Below are 24061 nucleotides of genomic sequence, written 5' to 3'. Positions count from 1 at the left end.
CCATCCAAGTTAGTGGAGATCACTACCTCTTGTGGGAGCAAATTTCATAGTTTAACTCTATTTTATCCCATCCTGAATCTTCCAATATTCAGCTTCCTTGGATGTCCCTGACTTCTAGTATTAGGAGAGATAGAGAAAAACTTCTTACCCAACTTTCTCTACATCAGTTTAGTTGACCTCTGTCATGTCCCCACTTATTTGCCTTTTCTCTAAGCTAAAAAGTTCCAAATGCCATGTCCTTTCCTCACAGGGGAGTCGAGGAGATGTCTGCCACTCATGCTGGCGAAACAGTTCAGGAGGAGCAAGGAGACCCACAGAGCTTAAGAGAGTGGAATATTATATAAATGGACTGATGACATAGCTCCTTCTTTCAGCTAAGACGAAAGCCTTTCACCTCTTCGGTCTTATATTGGGAAACCCTTAGGAATGGAAGATGTGTTCCTTAAAGAAACATGTGGATTGCAGAAAGAATCATTAGTCAGAGGAGCAACACATTAGCCTTCCCAGGCATTTTGGTTTCATTTTCATTTTAGATGTGCTAGAATCCAATGCATTCTTAACATTATTTTCATTCTCATGTGTTAGGGGTAACTCTCTCTTTTTTAGGAGTATGTGTATGTATCTGGACTACTTTTAATTCGCTGTCTGAATTTCTTTACCCATGCACTTCAGAGGTCCTCTGCTGCCGTCTGCTAGCATTGTTTACCTTTCTTCTCAGACTTTTCTGTAACCACCGGTGCTGTCTCTTCCTTTGCTTTGACTTTGGCAGGTGCAACTACCTCTGCTTTGGTTTCCTTATGCTTCACTCTTTCGGGTGCCTTGGGTTCTGGTTTTCTATCCTTCACATCCTTCTTAGCCTTGTCTTCAACCTTTATGCTCTTCTTGTCTGTAGATTATATATAGATATATGTAAAAAGTCAATATAATTTTTTTGTGCCTGCAGGAAATGTATTTTTAGTAGCTCTTACTGTCCATGCTGCTTCATAATTTACCGTTGATTTTATGAATTGCATATTGTCATTTGTATTAAAAAGAAAGGAAAATAGTCCCCAAAGAATTTTAATTATTCTCAACAAACTCCTGGACATATTGAAGAATAAGGAAAGGAAATATCTTTCAGAGCAACTTTCCCTCCTTTTTTCTTTTTCAGGTTCCACTTATTCTGTTACTGAATTAATATTTTTAACCCCCCCCCCCAATTGCTATAAAGACTTATATTAACTTACTTTTGAAAGGGAAAAAGTAATCGACACATACTGGGAGACCCATGTCTATAGATATATTGATTTCTTGTTTGTTTTTTGTTTGTTTTTTGAAAGCTAATTCTATCTAAACTTCATCAGGGATTTTGGTGCACGCAGACATGTACAGTACACTTATAGAACTGACAATGAATCAGTTCACAATTAGTTTCCTTTTAAATGCAAAAATGATGTCTTATCATTTTTCAAAATTGTGCTGTTAAAATTAAGCCATATTTTATAGGAATCAGATTTAAATGACTGTGGCATAACTTCTGCAATAACAATAGCTTTAAAAAAATCCTATTTCCACTAGCAATACCAGGAGCATTACACAGGACATATTTATTTTTCTTATGGGGTTTCAACTACATTATTATCATTTCACATTGCATTATATTCAACAGTAGCTCAGAGCACATGGCAAATGCAAATTAGTGCTGTGCTGAAACCTTTCCACCAATTTCTCAAAACCTTTTTTCCTGTGCCAAAGGAGTTTCCATTTTTCCTGCCTCTTTCTTAGAGCACTTTACAATTTGGGGGCATGTGGGGTTGAGTTCACCTCATCATTGTAAGGCGGCTATGGGTGGTGTGTGTTTTTCCTCCTGGTCCGAAGAAGCCACATAGGGAAAAATTCTTCTTCAAGCTTTAATCAAACCATAGGAAGCTGGGGAGATGGCTTCTGAGTGCCTGAGATAAGTGTACTTGCTGATTTCATATTAAAAAAAAAATCTTTCTGCACTGATTTCTTTAAAAGTAAAGAAGACTGCAATTTTTTTAAAATATCAGACACCCAGCTGGTACCCTATCCACCTTCCTTTGCATAATGGAAAGCACAGGATTATCAGGAAATGGGGGCACTCAGGGAGGCTGAACAGTGCAGACCGCCAGAGATGATTTGTAGAACTGGAGAAAGGGCACTAAAAACCATCTACTTTTGGCCACTCTGCAACTAAGGTAAGTGGAAACACACACAAACAAGCATCCATCCCACCCATGAGAATTCATCTGAAATTTTCCTGTCCCCTTTAATAAATTTTGATTGCATTTCCCCCCTGATGAATTGCTGGAGAATGGTCAAAAAATAGTGGGGAGAAATTTTCAGCATAGTACCAGTGCAAATTACAGATGACATGGAGTTCTATTGCATGAGCAAAGATAAGTTGTTTTCTCATACACTTCATAGAAACGGAACATACATTTAAATTCCATTTAACACTGAGGTCTCTAAGAAGATAGCTTGGGCCCCACCACTATCTGAAAAGGTCAAGGAAATGTAGGCTAGAGAACAAGAGAGAACGAATAGAAAAGACTTTGGAAAATAAATGCTAAGACTTGGCTGAACAGTTTCTCAGAGCTAGGTCAAATAAGCTCACTGACTTCACTGTTTCTCCCTATCCCCATAGGCTCTGGAGTTTTCTGGGCTTTGCCAATAGTCACCAAAAGCCTTAAAAATCTCGCTTTGAGGTATTTGCTTATCCCTCTTTGAGAAGCATTTTGCACCCAAAACTTGAACAAAAATGTAATAAAATGTAAAACCATGTCATACAGTGCAGGAGACATCATGAGTCAATAATATTCTATTTTTCAAATATTCTTAAATTGGTGACCCATTTATGAATCAAGCTGAGGGGAATTCACCCATCACTAGAGGGTGGTGGAGCTTTGAAGGAGGCTCGGTATCACCATATCTAATTAACTAAGGATGTTGGAGCTTTTGCCTCTATCCTAAAACCCGTTTGTGGAAATGGTAGTCAAGGGTGCATATCTGTCAAGTCTTCCCTTTTCTTGCAAGGAATCCTATTCGGAATAAAGGAATTTCACTTATAAAAGGGGAAACGTTGACAGCTATGCAAGGGTGTGAGGGCGAATAACTTAGAGTTGAATTTAGAGAAAGGAGAAGTAATGCCAGTGGAGAATGCAAAGGCCTTGGAGGGAGTTAGCATGCATGTTCTGGATGAAATGGAAGTATCACCATCAGAACTTATTTAGAATCTAGATGTTCTCTTGGGTCAATCTCTACTCCTGGGAAAGCTGGTTGCTCTGATGGCCAGTGGTAAGTTTTGCAGGCCCTTCTTGGAAAGGGATACTGTACTTTGTTGCATGCTTTTGCAACCTCCAGGACTGATTCTCCAGAACATAATTCTAGACATGTCTACTCAGACTAAGTCTCACTGTTCAGTTGGAACAATTCCCAGGTAGAGATGGACAGTTTCTCTCTCACACACCCATCTTAAGTTCCCTTAAATTTCCACAAACGTTTGTGCTCCCCTGCTACAAAAACACACCTGTGAAAAGTCCCAAGTAAATTCATCAGAATGGAAAACCATCAGCATTTAGGTGCATAATTCTCCTAATTTTACCGGTATATGCAATTTTCACTCACATGGGCATTTTTATGTGCATTTTCTTTTAATATATCCATTTTTCTACAAGAGAACTAGATTGAAAGCAGAAGTTTTCAAGGACAGCTGTATTTCAGTTTGTGTATTGTTTTGGGAAGTGCAAATTAGGTAGGTTCAAATTAGGTGAACTCCCCCACCCTTACTCCCAGGAAATTATGAAAAGGGGCTGCAAACTTAAATAAAAATTGTTATCCCATTTGTAAGGGGTTTTTGTCCATCACAAACTTTACCAATCATACATTTAAAGGCTGGAAGAAAATTAGATTGATGAGAAAACCTAAAGCTTTTCTTCTTTCAAAGTAACTTTAAAAATAGAGCAGAAAAATGAAGAATAGAAGTCGTCCTCCTCCTCCTCACAGCCCACTACCCTAGAATGTGTGTGGTAATTTTGAGATAGAAGCATCTTATCCAGGCATCTTTCCTCGCCTTGCTGTAGAAAGAAGTGAAACTGTCAGTGACAGAAACACACATAATCTGCTGGAATGAAAAAGTTGGTGCAGTAAATAAAAGAGGGAAAATGAACGCCTATTTTTAGATGCTATGAAAGTCACAAACAAAGAGATGGTAAACAACTCCAAAAACATCTTGATCCTCACTAAATAGAAAACTGATACACAGGTAGAAAAGCTTTGTTAGAAACACATCCCTGAAACCAATATTGGAGGGGTAAGGTAAGGGAAAGGACAACAACCACCAAACCAAAAGTGTTAAATTCATGATGGGCAGAAAATACAAAATGGCAGCCACTGGTGAACAAAATGACAACTACTGGGAAGTTGCACATGAATTGGAAGCTGCTCATGAATTGGGCACCACAGACCAAGCCTCCTTGCCTTCCATTCTGCCACAGTTAACGACACCCAAAATCCGCTGCCCTGATGTAGGCCTCATGGTAGAGGCACTTCTCCATGAAATATAATGAGCATTACCTTTTGGGGAAGGCGGTACTTTCTTTTTAGGCTTTTCTTCCTTTGCAGGTTTCTCTTTGGGGGGTTCTAAAAAGGAACAGACACGATACAGCACTTATACAAAAAACAGCAACTGAAATCCATTTGTTTCAGTGGGTCTACTCTAATTTAATTGGGTACAATTCTAGTTACATTTTACATATCACCTATGAAAATCCACATGTAGTTTGGTCTATGTTATACACTCTATGCAATGGCAAACAGCCAGGGATGCAGTAACATACTTTTAAAAACAAACTAACTAACTAAATCCCACCAGTCAGCTGTTCAGGAGGGCATTGGGGGTGTGGATTCAGTGATTGCAATCTAACCTGAAATCTCCCCAAGGAGAGAGATTTCAGAATTTAAACTAAGTATATAGGCTCAGCTACAGCTCATCTTTACACCTCCGTTTGACTGCAGTCATACATTTGAACTTCTTTTCAGCAGAGAGGGTTATTTGAAACAACCAGAAATTAAAGCTCAACACAACATAAATATGGATTATCACATATGCCTGTGCCACACAGACACTGATAATGAGAACTGGAAATCCTTTTAAACCCTGGTTTATCCATTGAAGTTATTTCAGACAATAGCTGTTTTGTCAATCGATAATCTCATTCCCTGCAGGGTATGAACTTTAACCCCAACTGGCCACTGCAAATACTGAAACATGATTATGCTGGAAGGAAAGTTTAAATTCGATAAGCTAAAATGAAAAATGACCGTAAGTGCTCCTGCAAATACCACATGTCCACTTGCCTTAAGCAAGTCATTTCCTTTTCAGGCAAATACAATGTAATTAGTTTTTCTTTAATTATCATCCATCAACCTTGGAAGTAGAGCACGAGTGGATTCTGTGCCTGGGAGATCACTGTGTTTTCATGACAATTTCATGGAATAGTCTTATAACGGGTACCCCATGATTTCTGTGGAATCAGTGAACATAACATTGGACAAGTTACCCCACCTGAATCTTAGAACAGGTATCATTTCCCTGTCCCAGGGAAATCTTGAAAATACTCATGGGAATAACTTCATCATCATTTCCATTTTCCAGATGGAGATCTGAAGCTGAGAAATCAGCTCAGTTCATTCTCTGTCATAGTTCCCATTTATTCCAATGAATGGCACTTGTGCAGGAAGCACTCTTGGTGCATTGGGCCTTTGGTCAATAAGTTACAATTCTAGCTATATGTAGATAAAAGTGCTTTTACTTTTCTGAGCCAATGTGAGCTATGCCCGTGAAGCCATGCACCTAAAAATGATTGACAGTGTGCACATGCATTGAAAACTTGTAATTTGTTACTCAAGTCCCTAAAGAATAAGGCAGTTAACATTTTACATAACACTTATCTATAAACAATTCGGCAATCACTAAATTAATTAGCATATCCCCCCTCCCCATCTACTGCCACTGTTGCAACCAGGCTGGCTCATTATCTTATTTAATTAAAACCAGTGTTTCATATATATGTTTTCACCTCACTGGCCTTCCCATAATTTTGAAAGCTTGAAACTAATCAGATAAAGTTTTAGGCTTTGCACATATGAATTTTTAAATCTGAAAACAACTACAACAAAAGTCTCTACTCTCTTGCAGCTGAAAGTGTTAGCTTCCTACAAAAAGCAGCATTGTGGCTTGATCCCCATTTCGAATAGGGAGCCACCTGAGAAGGTTTGCCACCATCAACAGTCATTCATAACAAATGAGATTTACAGCTACAGCAAATCCTGTTGCCAGCTGATAGGAGGAGTGTCCCTGTTCTGCAGCCTTGTAGCACACTCTGGAGCATGGGTAGGCAAACGAAGGCCCGGGGACCGGGGCAGGATCTGGCCCAATCACCTTCTAAATCCGGCCTGTGGATGGTCCGGGAATCAGCGTGTTTTTACATGAGTAGAATGTGTGCTTTTATTTAAAATGCATCTCTGGGTTATTTGTGGGGCATAGGAATTCGTTCATCCCCCCCCAAAAAAAAATATAGTCCGGCCCCCCACAGGGTCCAAGGGACAGTGGACTGGCCCCCTGCTGACAAAGTTTGCTGATCCCTGGAGTATACAGGGTCGGGAGGCCTCAGGAGGAAAGGAAGTTTGCATAAAGCTAATGAGGTAGAAATCACAGATCATTCAGTAGGTGTCAGTCAGCAGTCCAGTCAGATGGGCGGGGTACAAATGATAAAATTATTGTTATTATTATTATTTTTATTGATTAGAATGTTGGACTAGGATCTGAGAGACCAGGGTTCAAATCCTTGTTCAGCCAAGATGTTCACCGGGTGACCTTGGGCCAGTCATGATCTCTCAGCCTAACCTACCTCACCGGATAGTTGTGAGGATAAAATTGGGAAGGGGAAGAAGCATGCATGCCACGTTGAGCTCCTTCGAGGAAAGGTAAGATGTAAATGTAAAAAATAAATATAGTTCGTGGAACGGGAAGAGGCACCAGCTTACGCTTTTCCCCAGGCAGCAAAATGTCTTGAGTTTTGCCCTGGCTAGAGTGTCACACAATGGCATTGTTTCCAGGGATTCCAGGCACTTACCCAAGGTCTGGTTTCCTCAGAATGAGGGACAGCAAAGACTGTGGTGTCCTCAGGATATGTATTTTTTTACACAGATATGCAACCTGAGCCTACTATGGAGGGGCTCGCAGCATTAACACACTAGAAGGTCATGCTTCTCCCATAGTCATAGCCTTGGATTCCAGCAGAAACCAGGCATGGCTCTCACTCTCTGGCTTCTGCCTGAAGCCTGTTTGTAGCTTTGAGTTCACACACATGCCTTTTTCCTTCTCACCAACAGCCAGGTGAGGGAGGGGTCTACCCATTTGCCCTCTGGCACAAAGCCACTTCTGCTGCTACCCTAATGAGCCCTACATAGGGGATTACTACCCCTATGTATGGCCTGGCTATTCCAACAATTGAGTCTTTGCTGGATCCAGGAATTAGGTGGGTCTCAGGCAGACATACAGCCTAACTCTCTGAGCCTCCAAACTCACAACAGTATTTATCTTCCCAGGGGACAACATGATAGGATTGCCTGCCATTTCAAGAGACAGGCCCTTTAGTGGCTGGTGGATCATAACTGGTCCCCCCCTCCATCCCCCGGCAAACGTAGAGCTTCCTCTCAAAGTAGGGCATCATCTCTCCATATCCCTGGTGGTTTATTATATGAGTCAGAACTCTTGAGTTGCTCTATATAGAATTCATGAAAAGCAGTGATTACCTTTGGCTTTCCCCACTTTTTCAGGTCGTTCAGGTTTGCCGCTCCTGTCAGGCTTTTCTTTCTTTTCGGGCTTTTCATGTCTTTCAGGCTTTTCTTTGTGTATCGCTACAAAAGGACAAGCATATTTAGGTACAAGATATAAAAATGGCATCTTGGTCAAATGGTACCATAGCACAATGGGACTTTCGGACTAAGCAGAGGACAGATAGCACCCCCCCCCCTGGAACTGCTGCCTTTTACCTTCCCTTTATTTCAATGAAACTCTGGCATGCTTGCTGAGGGAATCCCATTTAAATGAATGGCTACGGCACAGCAGCAAAGCGTAGGGGAATTTGTTCCTATCTCCCATCTATTACTGGGTTGACCTGCTGTTTGTTTGTTTGTTTAATATGGGAAAAGCTAATTATCATTGCCATTTTTTCACAACGCACTGGCTTCCAATATCTATTTTCCTGACAAAATTAACTACTGACAGCTAGTTTTAATTTTTAAAGTATACACACACACACACACACACACAAATTGCTAAGCTACTAAAACACACACATATAAACCCCATAATATAAAACTGGCAGGTGTGGGTGCTAAGAGTGCCAAGAAAAACTGGCTGAGGGCCAAAACAGATGTAGCATCATGGTCTTGAGGAATATACACACACACCGCTATTTAAGGACAGGAGGAAAGCTCCCATGAGTGCCAACATAACCGTCCCTCCCAGGATTATCAGGAGAGAGTGCTGCACTCAGGTTCGGCATGCGGCTCCTTATAGGCATCAGGTTGACCATTGTGAGAAGAGGATGCTGGACTAAATGGGCCTTTGGCTCTTCTTATGTCCCTATGTCCTTCAGGGGAAGCATTTTCATCAGGACCATATTGTGGGTGGAAGATTACCCCGCTTCCCTGTGTCCCATGTTCATGGCCCTGCAACCCACCACCACAGTTGTTGTCTTGAAATAAAAAAGCCCACATTAAATTCATTTGCACATTTAGCATCATGTCTATTTCTGCCCCGAACCTCTTGCATAAGAATGTCATTTGAGCTTTTGCTACTATGCAGTAACAATAACAAATCATCTCTAAACATGGCAGAAATGTCCTAAACCCTGGTCCAGTGCTTTCAGGGGAAATGGGCATTTATGTATTTCCCAGTCTGGCTACCTTTAGCAAGTAAAGATCTAGTCCAAATGACCAGTCAGGGAAGATTTTATAAGCTTGAAAAGAATCATAGACTTGTAGTGTTGGAAGAGACCATGACGGTCATCTAGTCCAACCCTTAGCAATGCAGGAATCTTTTACCCAATGTGGGGCTCAAACTCACAACCCTGAGATCGAAAGTCTCACACTCTACCCCAAGAGTTGTTCCCATTTTCATTTTCAATTGTCTAAGCAGGAAAGCAAAAAGGGTTTGTTGGCCAGCAACTTTTGTGGATTAGAATGGGGCTGACCACACTGACATCACTAGGATTTAGGTATCAAGGTCTGCAGTCGATAATTGCAAGAGATGGAGCTTTAGGTAAAAATCTATATTTTGCTTATTTATATATCCCTCCCTACTCACTCCTTCAGAATAAGAGGTTTATTTCGCCTGCTTGCTGTGGAGCGCTGGAAGCCTGGGGTAGATGCTTGAAAAGCAAGTGGAATGAGGGCGGGGGAGGGGGAGCGGCACAGTAGTAGACATAGTCTCAAATGACTTAAATCAATTTCAGTCAGATCCTGATTCAGGGAAGCAGTTCAAAATGTCAATAAGTGTTTTCATTAATGAATGATCCTGTTCACTGCGGCATTATGGTGGTGAAAAATAGCATGCCATTTTCAATGAAAACTATTATCAGTGAGCGGCTTTGCTGGGGTCTAGGACTTTAAGAGAATAGCAAGTTGATACAAAACTGCTTTGTCCAACTATACCACATTAAAAAAGGCTCGCTCGGGATGTGTTATTTTCACATCAAAGCAAAAACGAGAGAGCAGGGCTGACTCCGTCTCTGGCCTTGATTAACAGTATGATTGTTGCAGAGCATGCAGGAATGTGAGTGCTTGTTCAAACCAAGCAAATGACGGATGTTTGTGGAGGCAGCTAATTACCCTCCAATTTTATTCTGGTTATTGTTTTTACACCCGCTTCTTAAGCACTTCACTTGACTGGAAATTAAAACCAGATATTGCTTCCTCTCTGCTGAGTCAAATGAAAGCACACAATACTGTGGCTTTCACAGAGGAATCTCAGTGGTGCCACTGGCCCAGTGAAGAACTGCACTCTCTGGCACATCGGCCGAGAAAGACTAAGACACTTTTTCATTGGCCTGACTTGCAAAACATGATAAACCAGACCAGGCCATACCAGAGGGGCACACACATGTGGGTGCCCAGAAGGGAGCGCACACCTGCTTTCTCCAGTCTTTTTTTAATCCTGTGGCATGCTGAGCTAGGCCAAGGCTAGGTCTAGTGTGTTGTCCAAACCTAGGCTCATGCTTAAGCTTGCTAACCACAATCACAGATTCGGTTGACATGCTGAGCTCTTTCCTTGCTAACCACAAGTTGTAGTCAGGAATGAATTTTGGGTGCAGTATGTGATTAGCAAGGAGAGAGTGTAACCACATGCTTAGATTCAGATAACACCCTAAAGTGAACTTTAGCTTAGCTCAACATGGGAGTAATAAATACCAGGAAATACCGGGGGCGGTGCAATCCCGCCGCACTCCTCTTCCTCTGCCTGTGAGCAAAGCAACTGTGAGCCCTTCTCCAAGAGCCTGCACATTTGCAGAAAGTCATAGTTTGGCTTATCGCGTTGTGTGAACCAGCTCACTGTGTTGGAATTTGGGTCATGGCAATCTTTTATATATAGCAGCTGTGTTCCTGTGGTTAAGGTCATCACGTTATCATCATTGGTGCCCACAGGGCAAGACTCTGGCACAGGCATCCAGGGCCCCACTCAGCAAAACGAACAGGAGGACCACCAAGCACAGCACACCCATTGTCATCTGAAGAGGGACCATTTTGCTCACTCACAATACTTTCTACTGTGCAGAAGTACAGGGGCACGTATGCACTGCAACTATGTCCCTCAACTAACCACTTACCTTTAGAGATTTCTCTTTTTTCAGGTTTTTCTACTTTCTCTGGCTTTTCAGATTTCTTAGCTTTCTCTGGCTTCTCAGGTCTCTCAGGCTTCTCTGGCTTTTCAGGTTTCTCTTTGGGAATTGCTAGAAATAATAATACCAATATATTCATGTATCTGAAATATGCATATAATATATTTTATTATATACATTCATGTATATTCATGTACCTGAAATATACATATATCTTAGAGGGGAACACCAAAGAATGGTATCTAACTTGAAAACATGCACTCATAGGTCCGGTGATGTCTAAGACATTGAGGAATAGTGACTTGCAGTACAATCGTAAGCATTTTTTTCCCAGACACTAATGCACATGAACAAGTGCACACCTGCACCCTCCCTCTGCTTTACACACACACAAGCACACACACAAACAGATGGAGAGACACACAATCTCATGGGTGTACAAACAGACACAACTTGCTAACTACAATATTGTAATTTATATTGTAATTTAATGTTGTGAACTGCCCTGAGTTCCACAGATGAAGGGTGGTATACAGATTTAATTAATTAATTAATTAATTAATTAATTAACAACTCCCTCACTTGCCTTCCCTCTCATTCAGCTCCCCAATCAGCTGTTGAATGGAAGAAGGCACACAGTGTTAACAAAGAGGGTGAAGATCACCATCGTGCTCTTTGAGTTGTTCCATCGGTTCAAGCATTGCAGCCAGATGAAACAATTGCCCCTCTCCTTTCCATGCATGCTGTTCCAGGGGTTCTCCTAACTCTCACCCAAGCCAATTTCAAGGGTGCCGGGCGTCAGAAGAGGCGGGGGGAGCACTATTGTAGAAGTGTAAATCTGTGTGCAGAGCTTCTACTGACAGGAATGGTGAGGTGAATTCCACCTTATGATGCCACCATGTGCCTCCTCAGCCAATTGATGTTGGGAGGAGCTGAAGAGTTCTCTACTTGGTGTTTGATCACTGACAGTTGTTTGGCTGGCTGAGGAGAATGTGATTGCCATCTTGTGGTGCATGTTGTGGGACAGCTGGGCAACCCACAACCAGGCCCCAAAAAAGGTCTGTGAGGGCCACAGGAAGTAGGTTGCCCTCGTGTGTTTTATAAGTCTAACCTATTCTGCATTGGTGGTGGTAGTTGTCATTAGAAATTAGTTTAGCTTCAAGATGGTGAATTAGCAACAGTGTTTCTTCAGTAAGTGTATCTCTTCAGGGAAATCTGCATTTTCAAACACTGCTAGCTCATGGCCTGCCACACAGAACTAACACCCACAGACAGCTGCCAGCTTACACTGGTATTGCTGCTGTTCCCCATTTCTGCATTAAAGACATTTAAAAATCTTCAGAAACTACTTGGGAAAATGTTCCCTCAGTGGGGGAAAGCAAGACTTTCCTGATGAAAATAACTTTCCCTTGAACTTAAGCAATATTCCTTATCACAAGAGAATGACTGGTGAGGGATGAGTCTGATGAATTTAGGATTTTAGGCAGCCCTTTCTCCCTTCTGGCAGACAGCAGAGGACAGTTGTTACATTATGCTCACCCTGCCCTGAGAATAAACTCCCAGATCCTAGATTTAGTTCCTCAGAGAATAATAACAACGCATCATCAGTTTATAACGAGACAATAAGAACGTGCATGGAGTTGCCAGAAAGAAAACAATGGAGGGGGCACTGTAATGGCAACAAAGGGAGAAAGGTCCTTAAATAAAAAAGGATGCTTCTTTTTTTGAGAAGCTTTCTTCCTTTGCCTGCAGGAGCTTCCAAAACTCACCCCATCACAATCCATCATTTACATCCTCTACCGTATCTCCAAGCCATCACCTAAGAGCATTTACACCACCACTAACCCAGCATGACACACTCTCCTCCATGACCCTTTCTGAACCCCTTCTCCTGGTTCTATACTTCAAGCCTGAATACAACCACAACCATAGCAATCCTTCTCCCACTCCAAGCGCTCCTTAACAACTGCCTGTTCTGGGCTCTGAAGTGCTACTTTAACATCCTAATTTTTGTTACTTGTGGCTTCAGGGACATTGACTCTAGTGGGTGGTAGTGGGTGAAAGGTGGAAAACCACCGACTTTCTTTATTTTGAAAGTCATGCTGAAGCCCCGGCATGCTTCCATAGCCTTGCCCCAGAGAATATTCCATGTCACCAATCCAAGCAATGTCAAAATGTTTAATCATCCCTAGAATTTGAAGTCTCCTATTTTGGCAGCACCTGCCATTCTCAGATAAGCGCATAGCCTTCAGACACGGCTCTTTCTGCGTCCTTATGAGGAAGTGGTGGTCACTGTTGTCCTACAATCCAAGATTAGCATATTGTGCTGTGAGGATGCTGCCAAGGCTAACCAGGCAGGCCTGGCAAACTAATTAGAGCAATCCCTTATCCTATATTTGGTGGCAAGAAAAGAGATTTGCTCATCATGCCAATACATTCTGCAGTTATCCACATCCTCCTCTGTTTACCCAGCTAATTGGTTGCACCAAGGAGACCTCGATGCTGCGTAATTCTTTTTGAAACATTTTTAACGGCAAACTGTGTAAATGTTACTGGTCAGTATACATGCAAAAAGAATGCTTTTGGAATTGGTCCTCTGCATCACAGTAAATGTTTCCGTTTTGGTTTGCACCATGGTTGATTTTAAGCCAGCCTGATATTTGTTTATTTATTTTTGCCCATGGCAAGTTTTTAGTTCAGCCTCCGAAAGGCTGCTCAGCAACACAGAGAAAGGTCACTCTGTGTTCTCACTGCAGCTGCTTCTGTCTTCACAGGGGAGTGAAAGAGGCAAGATATTTTGTAGTGCTCTCCAATGCCTTATGAACACAGTGTCTGCAATGAAGATTAGCACCTATGCATTTTGCCTCATATATCTGGTTCTACAGGGGCTAGAGACTTGCTTTTCGAGCATAAAAATGAAAGCACAGATTCCTGGCCAGCCAATGAAGCGAACAGGCACTTAATGCTGGGTTAGCAAGTCATATGACTGAGCTGAATGGGCTTAGAGTGCAGTCCCCACTGAACTGGATAACCTATTGATTGGTGGGCAAGGCTTTTCCCTCCCAGAGCAGATATTTGTGTGTTTTCAACTGTTTCTGAGGAGTTCTGCACATTCTTACAAACAGAACACACTTGGAATAAAATACATAGAAATCATCACCTTTGGGTGGAGGCTTCTTTTCAATTTTCTCATGCAAAACACCAGTTAGTTCCCGGAAAGCAATTTTAAAAGTACGTTGGAAAAGCAACAGTGCCAGTTAGCTAGTGCACCCAATATTTGAAATTATTACCCTTCTTTTTTTGTTTCAAAAAAGTATACCCTACTTTTTTCCATCCACAAAGATGCTGCTCAAAGAGGTTTGCAAATATGCAACAATGATCTAATCATTAAAATACAAATCATGAAGATAGTGAAAATGGCCACAAAAAGTAAAACACAGAAAAACACAACCACTAAATGAAGCAGCAGGATAATTCAACAATGCTTTCAACTGTTGGCAGAGCAGAACATAATTAAGGAGGAAGATGTCCCAACAAACTAATAGGGGGACAGACACAAAGGGTGCAACTGCCTATCCTAAAGGCTGGGCAGATTCACAGAAGAGGAGGTGGTCCTCCAGGTAGCCTGGTTACTTGAAGCCCAGTTTAGAACTTTATTGGTAATATCTGGCACCTTTAATTGCACGCAGAAATGCACTGGAAACAGAAAAAGAGAAGAAAACATACCCATAATAATTTAAATAGATGATAAGGAGACTTAGTGGTTGTTAATGGTAGCTGATGATGTTTCGTTGTATTATTATTTTATATTATATTGTATTATGATTTGTATGTGTGGTGTGCTATGCCTAATAAAGGATTTTGAATTGAATTGAATTTAAATAGAAATTATTACCTTTGGGTGGTGGCTTCTTTTCAGTTTTCTCTGGTTTTTCAGGCTTATCTATGTGGATTTCTAGAAGCAAAACACCACTTAGTTATTGAAAGAGATACTATTGTCGCAGGAAGGCAGTGGAGAAAATACGTCAAAAACACATCAAAGTTACCTAGCTTAGAAAGGAAACTTTTGAAATATTGAAAAAGAATATATATTGCCTAGACACAACAGTGTTCTTGATAGTGTTGCTGTTTTCAAAATCCAGTATTTATTCCATGGGGGCGGGGGGGGGGAACAGTTCACTTTGTAGGGTCAAGCTAACAAGGAAGTGGAAGGGAAAAAGCCACTTACGAGGACAGGGAAGGGAAAGGCAGTAGAAAGGTAGCGAATGCACAGATGCTCCTCAGAGCCAATCCAATGCTCCGACTGGCGCATCCACACACTACAATGCCAGTAGCGGAGACAGGGGGTGCGGTGGGGGTGGTTTACCCCGGGTGTCATCCTGAGGGGGGGTGACATTTGGCACGCCGCCCACCCATGACTCCCAAGCCTATCCCGACTCCTGAGCTGCCCAAAGGAAGGGGGGAAGACCTCCAGCAAAACAACACAGCTCCTCTCTTCCCCCAGCAGCTCAGGGTAGAGTCCTGAGCTTTTGGGAGAAGGGTGGAGCTGCGCCGCTTTGACGGCGCCTTCCCCCTTCGTTCTGACAGCTCAGGAGTTGGGGGGGAGTTGGGAGTGGGCAGCTAGCCCCTGTGCACAGCTAGTCCCCTGGGACACATGCAAGTAGCCCTCCCCCGGGATGCACGCAGCTAGCCCCGCCCCCGGGTGCTGGAGATTCTAGCTCTGCCTCTGCACACTGACATCTCACACTCTCACCCAGTAAACAAATAATATATATATTTAAATGAATTTATTGTTTCATTCCTTCCTTTAAATTTTCAAAATGGTGCAAGGATGAAATTGTGTGTTAGTGCAACTGAGCAAGACCTCTTGCCTCATGAGTCTTTAGCAGTGAGTTGCTCTTTGCTCCCCACCAGACATTTTTCAGGTGCAGCCTCTTTTGAGCTCCCTGTTGATTTAATATCCAGGGCTATGCATGTAGAACAGACTCCATTGCAAATGACTAGCATTGAGTTTTATGGGGCCATGTTCACAGAGAAGAGACAAATTCCTTCACCGCTCCTAAGAGTCCTGATGTTCTTGGGAAAAGGCACTGATTTAAACCCACTACCACATTTGGGTTCCTGATACAACCTGACTGCTACTCAGTGGGGTCAGTTTTATAGCCGAAAAACAGCATCCCTAAAGAACTTGTAACATTTAAGGGGCGGAGAGAAATCACATCCCCCCCCCCATCAGCTTCCTTTCAGTGCCTTTTTTAAACAGCATCTGCTTTATTCTCTATGACAAATAGCTTTAATTTTCTGCTAATCACATCATATCTTTTTTGCTGAGTTGCCAAAGCAGTTGTATTCTCATAGAAGACTTGCATGGCCAGTTGAAAGGATGCAATTTATCTCCATCAGAGAGGCATATTGTTAATAAATCCTAAATATTATGAATTCATGTTTAGAAAACTGACAGAATCCAGCAGCAGCAATGATAATCTCAGTCACCAAGGCAACCATCCTGATTCTCTATAAGATGACAGTACAGTTTATTAAATTATTGTGAGAGAGTATGTATTTTTAAAGAAGTATTTCATTGCTAAATTTTCATTAGCTACCAAGGAAATCCAGAGGGGGAGGGACCACAGCTTTCTTTCTACACTGCTGGTTTCACAGCAGTTTAGAATTTTATTTCTTTGATTGTGAATATCACCTTTTCTGATAATAGAAAGATACACATCACCTGTAGGCAAATAATTATTTTATATTCTCTAAGATGAAAAATCAATAACCTGTTCAACTACAATTTTAAAATATTGAGGAGATATGTTTCTATAAAAGTTTAGCAGATCAGCATAGCCTTGCACTGCTCCATTTGGAATTCCCAAGCCACGGCACAGATTTTACAGATTGTGATATGAAATTGTTTTCCACATATACACTGAGGTATTTAATCAGACTGACTATCTCCCTGCATTATTGTCCAGGCTTAAACTACAATAGCAAGAAAATGCTTGTGTGCAAACTAGATATATAGCTATAGTTTTTGCTTAATTATTATGTTTCATGTATAATCACACAAAAAGTATGGTTCAGCCAAAGTTCAGCACTAATCTCATCCACATGCCACAGTAAGGCATAAATTGTGGCTTGCTGTGCATGAGCAAATGGGTCTTACTTCTTTCCATCCTGCTCTCCTGGCCTGCACTTGGGAGAAAACAAACCATGATCCCTGCATCAGCATTACATCTGAACCAGGGTTTGTTTCACTTCCAATAAACAATTATCTATAGCCAATGTTTGGGTTGTTTTTTTTAGCTTTCTGATCGTGATTTGTTGGACTCAAACCAAACATGATCTCAGCTTCAGTTGTAATATGAACATAATCTAGGATCCAAAATTGCACGGGCAAACTTCCACTTGTGCAACAAAACCATACATTTTTCTCCTTCCCCCTGTAGACCCCATGTGCCACCAGATCTTCTCCAGAGTGCCACCCAATCCTCCAGAACAGCTTTTAAGGGCATGTGGTGGATGCAGGGGGCAGAAGGGGAGGAAGGTGAACTTCTGTTGCACAAGAAGTTTGTTCTGCTCACAGATGGGCAGAATTAGATACAATCCATGGTTTGCTTCTTCCCAGCTTGGTGCATTCATGGTAAACCATTAATTATGTTTCACTGTGTTGCATGAACTGAGCTGCAGTAAAGTTCCTCCATGCGACAGTAGAATTTCAACTACTTAAAAGCACCTGAGATCTATGGCTATAGGGCAGCATGCAAATTCAGGCATTCAATCAGTTAATTAATAACTCTCCCACTGAGATCAATGGAACTCAAAAGCACAAATATTGCTTGGATTATTCCAGTTTTTCAATACAAAATCCTGGAAGATTAGAGTTTGATTTCAAATGATGAAATATAATCTTACATTGACCAGCTCCTGCACCAATATAACATGAACTATTTGATTTTAAAGCTCATATTTGAGCATTTGGGGGTGAGTTCTGACAGCAATATGTCTGTCTTGATTCCTTCATGTCAAACACATATACCAATATAGGAAAAGGCAGAAAGAAAAAAACCTATATTATAGAAGTAGTTTGGCAAACAGTGATCAGAATAATTTTAGCTAACCATTGTTCCTCTCCTCTGACTGCAAAAGTGTTGGGCTCAGTGAGTGGGAAATAACATCTTTAGCAATCTAATTAGCTTGATCTTTTTGTAGTTTTAACCACAGATTAACAAGGGTTTATCTCTATGCTGGCTTGCTGCTTTGAAGTCCTATTTTCTGTCAATTCAGGATGCTAACTGCCCCATACTGATGTCTACCAAGCATTCAAATTAGAAAAGGATATCAGATTTTGCCTTCTGACATCTAAGACCCCATTCGCCTGTCCTGTAGACATTTTGCTGCCTTCTGAACCACCTTTGTTGCCATCACTGTTCTTGTCCCCTCGGCCTTCCAGTTTAGTCTTTTCAACATCTTCGGGGTGTTTAACAAATGGATAGTGAATGAACACAAGCTGCAATGCAACACTTGTGTACTTGGCATAAAAAGTCAACTTCTGCTGACTTCTGTATGAAAAATGCATTGGCAATCAGCCAATGTACATTCTAGATTCAGAGCAAGCAAAGAGCAGGAGATAGAGGGCATGTGAACATGCATGTTGACTGGGCACATGAAAAACATGGAGCATCTAGAGGATGAATAAGCATGTCTTTAGAAGATGAAGAAAACTAAAGGATGAGATTGAGAAAGAATGGGTGGAAGAATGGTGGTGGCAAAAAGAAACAGAGAAATACCATAGCTAAAAACAAAGACAAAGTATATTTGTGTAGGTTAGCAGGGTTAATTTTGTGGTCCCAGTCACAGTGCCACCCTCGCCTAGGTAGTGACTAAATAAAGGTGCACTAAAATAACCCAATCAGACGATGATCTGGATTAAAATGGCCATTAAAATGTAGGAGGAATTTGGCTCAGGCATTGGGTATATATCCAATAGCTATATAAAAGAAGCCCCTCAAATGTGATGTACAGTGGGTAGTTTTGTATTCACGAAATATTCATGCAAATGTCTTTTATGACTCTGAGCTATCCTCTTAAACCATAACAGAGCACCTCAACTTCCTGTAGAAACACACAATGCAATTTCAATACAGGAATTCAAAAAGCAGATAAGTTATTGGTAAAAAAAAAAAAAGGTAAAGGACCCCTGACAGTTAAATCCAGTCGCAAACGACTTTGGGGTTGTGGCACTCATCTTGCTTTACTGGCCGAGGGAGCTGCTTCCGCAGAGAATTCTTCCAGGTCATGTGGCCAGCATGACTAAGCTGCTTCTGGCGAAACCAGAGCAGTGCACGGAAACACTGTTTACCATCCCGCCGCAGCGGTACCTATTTATCTACTTGCACTTTGATGTGCTTTCTGACTGCTAGGTTGGCAGGAGCTGGGACCGAACAATGGGAGCTTACCCTGTCGCAGGGATACGAACTGCTGACCTTCCAAACGGCAAGCCCAAAGCCACACTAGATATTTGAAAGGTCACTTGACATGCAGCTAATCCAGAGTCCCCACTACAAGCTACACTCCTCCATGTGACTCAGTATGATTGATTGGTTCCTTGTGTTCACTATCAGGCCATTTGACTTTCCACAAGATCCCACTGACATGATGGGAAAGCGAGATGAGCTCCACCTTTGACTGGACTTAACCGTCCAGGGGTCCATTACCTTTAGCTTTACATGCAGATGATTAGAGTTTGTGATCAGTATATGCCTTCTTACTGCTGTGCGGGACGTAGTGTGCTAAGATCAAGCTGTTTGCTCTGTGTACCACAGTAAACAAAAATACTATGGCTGAGAATCTTAACTGTTCTAAAATATTTCCATTGCAGTCCTGGAACCTTTATACAGTACATCCTTCCCTCCCCGAATTACTTTACTTGGATCCACTGAGAAGCAAACAACCACTTTCAGGTCTTAGAAAACCCAGCAGCTCTGTGTTTACCAACGAGATAGTTGAAATAGTCTGACTTTATGATGCATTCAAATACAAGTCTATTTTGTTTTCAGGAAGAGAGCAATACAGATTTATCATGGATTAAGGCTTTACTGCTGAGAATTTTAAGCGATTTCCCCACTGGGGTGTAGCTCTATTGAAGCCCTCAGTGATGAAAATATTAGTACCAGCAAGTCAAACACATCCCTTCTTCTCCACAGCAGCAGGTGTTTTGATTTGAGAGATAATAGTTTTGATTATTTCTTTGTTGGGCAATAAGGCAAAAATGGGAGAACTGCATGAAAGTACTTTTGATCCCCCAAAGGGGAACAAATATCACAACTGGAGAGAGACCTGTTGGAATGTAATGTAAAAGTGTTGTCTAAAATGCATAAAATATTATTGGAATGGGAGACAAAGGATGAGCAAGTAAAACCCTCAATGATACTCTGGGCAATAGATATTGGTCATAATACAGACAGGGAAGCATGGGAAGGATTGTGGAATATGGATATAAAATTTACAGCATGTTATGATCTAAGAGAAAATTATATGAAAATGATATACCGATGGTATCCAACACCAAACAAATTGGCAAAAATGTATAAATCTAAATCAAATAAGTGTAGGAAATGTAAAGAGAAAGAAGGTTCTTTTTATCATATGTGGTGGTCTTGAAGTGAGGTTAAAGCTTACTGGGAAATGATACATAATGAAATGAAAAGGATGTTTAAAATACTGTTTGCAAAAAACCCAGAAGCTTTTATTTTGGGAATTGTAGGGACCGAACTACCTAAACTGTATAAAAACTTATTCATGTATGCTACTATAGTGGCAATAATGTTAATTCAGAGCTAGCCTAATCATGCGGTGACATAAAACAAATGTTTCAACTGGAGCTGACAATACTGGGCTGTAGTGGCAATTAGTCTCACCAGTAGTAGCAGTCAGTGTGGAAGGGTGGTGGTGTTTTCCTGACCTGTCACTGCCATTGGATACTTATCAACAAGGGAAAGGGTCAAACATTAAGGAGGTCAGCATGGTGCACCAGCAGTAGTACTGGATTGGCTCTGCTGGTGCACCAACCTCCCTGCCACTGCACCAACCTCCCTGCCACCTCATCCCTCCCTGTTTCCCTCCCAGTACAGCGATGCTGGTGGCAGAAGGTCAGGTAAACACCACCACCCTTCCATGCGGACTGCTACCAAGGCTGCATTCACAGGGCAGTTTATTCCATTTTCATGATGTTTTCCACATTATAGTAGAGCTTCCACACAATGTAAAAGCCTTTTGCTCTTCTGTTTCCTTTCTATTCTCACACCAGAAGCTATATCTCTCTTCCCTGTACCTTCCTTAAATTCCCATCTAATATTTCTGCATAACATAATCTCAGAATGTTGCCTTCTTTTTGCCTAGGGTGCAAACACAGAACAGGAATTTAAGCTACACCTCCTGTTTTAATTAAGCATACTGTTTTCTTTGACTGAACATGATAATTTCTTTGCTCAGGTGTGGTCCTTTACTCTAGATGTGCTGCTATGGTACGGATGGATCCATGCTGGATTCATTTATGAAGGACATTCATTTTGTGTGTGTTTTTCCTGATGCCTGAAAGGTGGCCACTGATTTCAGGAAGCTTCCCCATGCACAGTTATGCACTACAAAAACAGTCATGCAGTCCTGCAGTCTTCCAAAATAAAAATGTGTATATTTTAACACAAAGTGCTTTGCAGGAAGATTCACAAAATTGCCTTCCGGTGAGTAGTAGTTAAGAGGCAGCAAGCCCCCATTGCAGTCCACAGTAAAAGCAATTCACATACAAAAAGAAGCACAGTGCCATATGGAGATATAAAGAGAAAATCAGCTAAACTCTGAAAGCACTAAATATGCAAATTGGGATATTCTTTAGAGACGAGTGAATGGAATAACTAATTACCCAAATGGTGCCAACATCAGCCATACTGGCAAACTCTATAAAACCCCACAGGTTTCAGGAGAGCGTTGTGCTATTCTAGTGCTTGTATTTTAAGTGGCTCTGCAGTTTGAAAGAGGGATTTTGGATTTAGATAAGGATTGGTGTTTTTTGTTGGCTGGTTAAACAATTTCCATAAACATGAACATTACCAAAATGTTACTGCCACCCCTGAATATTATTTAAAGATTGTTGAAGTGAAAGGAGAATAAGAATTTTCAGTCCTAATCAGGTGGCCAGAAAGGGGACAGCAGAATGTCAACAAGGTGTTAACATTTACAGGTGTGTGACACATAGGCCCGGGGACAGTGCAGAGGCCGTATAACATTAGATTTTGTTATGAAAGCAAAGCATTCTCAGTAGTCTTAATGGCATATTAATTTTATTTAACATCTCCTGCCTTACACACAGAGAAAGACACTTTTTCACAGAGCAACAGATCAGAGGTGTGACTCTAATTCAGGAGTGGGGAACTCGAGAGACATATTTCTTCTTGGGCAGCCTCCTGGATGGCAAAAGTGGGTGTGGCCAGACACACAGCGCTTTCCATCCTCCATCCAGGCAAGCAATGGGTATTATCACAGGACACATTCTAGCCAGGTAAAATCACTAGAGGAGGACACAGAACAGATCTAACAAGAAGGGTAGCAGAACAGGCCAGGTAGAGAGGATTGGCAAACCACATTCAACCTCTAGGTCTGGGATTCCCCAACTCTTCTCTAAGCAAGAAAGCAGATTCTCAAGAGATTAACTGGTACTGCATATCCCAGTACATTACAAATCCCCTGATCCTCCCTATGCCCCACCACCCTGCTCTGCATCCCATTGCAGGATTCAGCACACATTGCAAATTCACTTGCAAACCCACAAATCTCCAGATTACACTACTATGAAATGGCAGTATTCTGATGTTACAAGTACCGGTGTTAGCATTCTTTACTAAGAAGATCAAAAGCTAGGGAGAGGGCTATCATCATCATCATCAACAACAACAATTTGGTCCAAAGACCCACAAGGATAGGGCTATCTGCGGACATTAACCATCTCCAGGAATTACATTTGTTACTTGTTTTGGATGTATGGAAGTGAGAGCTGGACCATAAAGAAGGCTGGTCACCAAATAATTGATGCTTTTGAATTATGGTGCTGGAGGAGACTCTCAAGAGTCCCATGGACTGCAAGAAGATCAAACCTATCCATTCTTAAGGAAATCAGCCCTGGGTGCTCACTGGAAGGACAGATCCTGAAGCTGAGGCTCCAGTACTTTGGCCACCTCATGAGAAGAGAAGACTCCCTGGAAAAGACCCTGATGTTGGGAAAGATTGAGGGCACAAGGAGAAGGGGACGACAGAGGACGAGATGGTTGGACAGTGTTCTTGAAGCTACCAGCATGAGTTTGACCAAACTGCAGGAGGCAGTGGAAGACAGGAGTGCCTGGCATGCTCTGGTCCATGGGGTCACAAAGAGTAGGACACGACTAAACAACAACTTGTTTTGGGAAAGATTTAATTTCCAGGCCTTTGCCTAGGTTTTTTGGTTTATGGAAATGAAAAAAGTTGGAAATACAGAACACCCACTGGAAAAAAGTTATCTGGTCTTGATGTTCTTTTTTATTGAAATTGATATGTTGCTCAAGCAGGAAGCTCCAGATTCACCTCCAAGCATTTTGATGTGTCACAATATGTGGAAATGTTATTATTATAGCTGTGGGCAGGGGTGGGGTGGGTGTGATACCTTAATATTTGGTGGAACTGACTGCCATTCTTCATGCATTTACATCTTAATGATTTCAAAGAGTAATGGTAATGGGGTAATGGATTCCAATGGATAATGGATTTCATGAATCCATAGCACTTAATTTTTAAAAAGGTCTTTGGTCAATATTTATTTTTACTTTGGGACAGCAGTGTCAGAGTCTAAATGGCATCTCCTTATTCATAGCACAGCCCTATCTATGCATGTTTACCCAGAAGCAATTCCCACTGAGCTGAGTGAGACTTAGTACCTAGGAAGTTAGGCAGGCTGATACAATAGGTATTAGAACACTGCAATATTTAAAAGAAATTACAATAAATAACTAGTGACTGTAACAAGCTTTTAAGCAGTAGACAAAGCCTGCATGTGGCCATAACTTTATCTAGTTCTATATCTAGTTCTTTCTAACATCATTTATTTCCTAAACATTATAACCTCCACTTCT

The 24061-nt window shown here is 41.5% G+C and overlaps 1 protein-coding gene across 1 annotated transcript in view; it reads right to left on the bottom strand.

The window, feature by feature from the left end:
- Positions 1 to 24061, bottom strand: part of TRDN (triadin) — a 167925-nt gene that overhangs the window by 109063 nt on the left and 34801 nt on the right. Inside the window, exons 7-12 of the mRNA XM_081904766.1 lie at positions 14803 to 14862; positions 14068 to 14124; positions 10896 to 11018; positions 7819 to 7923; positions 4576 to 4641; positions 707 to 886 (exon numbers count right to left, since the gene is read on the bottom strand). Coding sequence (XP_081760892.1) covers positions 707 to 886; positions 4576 to 4641; positions 7819 to 7923; positions 10896 to 11018; positions 14068 to 14124; positions 14803 to 14862 — 591 coding nt within the window. The remainder of the gene's footprint in view (positions 1 to 706; positions 887 to 4575; positions 4642 to 7818; positions 7924 to 10895; positions 11019 to 14067; positions 14125 to 14802; positions 14863 to 24061) is intronic.

This window comes from Podarcis melisellensis, assembly GCF_964234715.1.
Source record: "Podarcis melisellensis genome assembly, chromosome: 3".
Taxonomy (NCBI): Eukaryota; Metazoa; Chordata; class Lepidosauria; order Squamata; family Lacertidae; genus Podarcis; species Podarcis melisellensis.
This window is presented reverse-complemented; position numbering and strand designations above follow the sequence as displayed.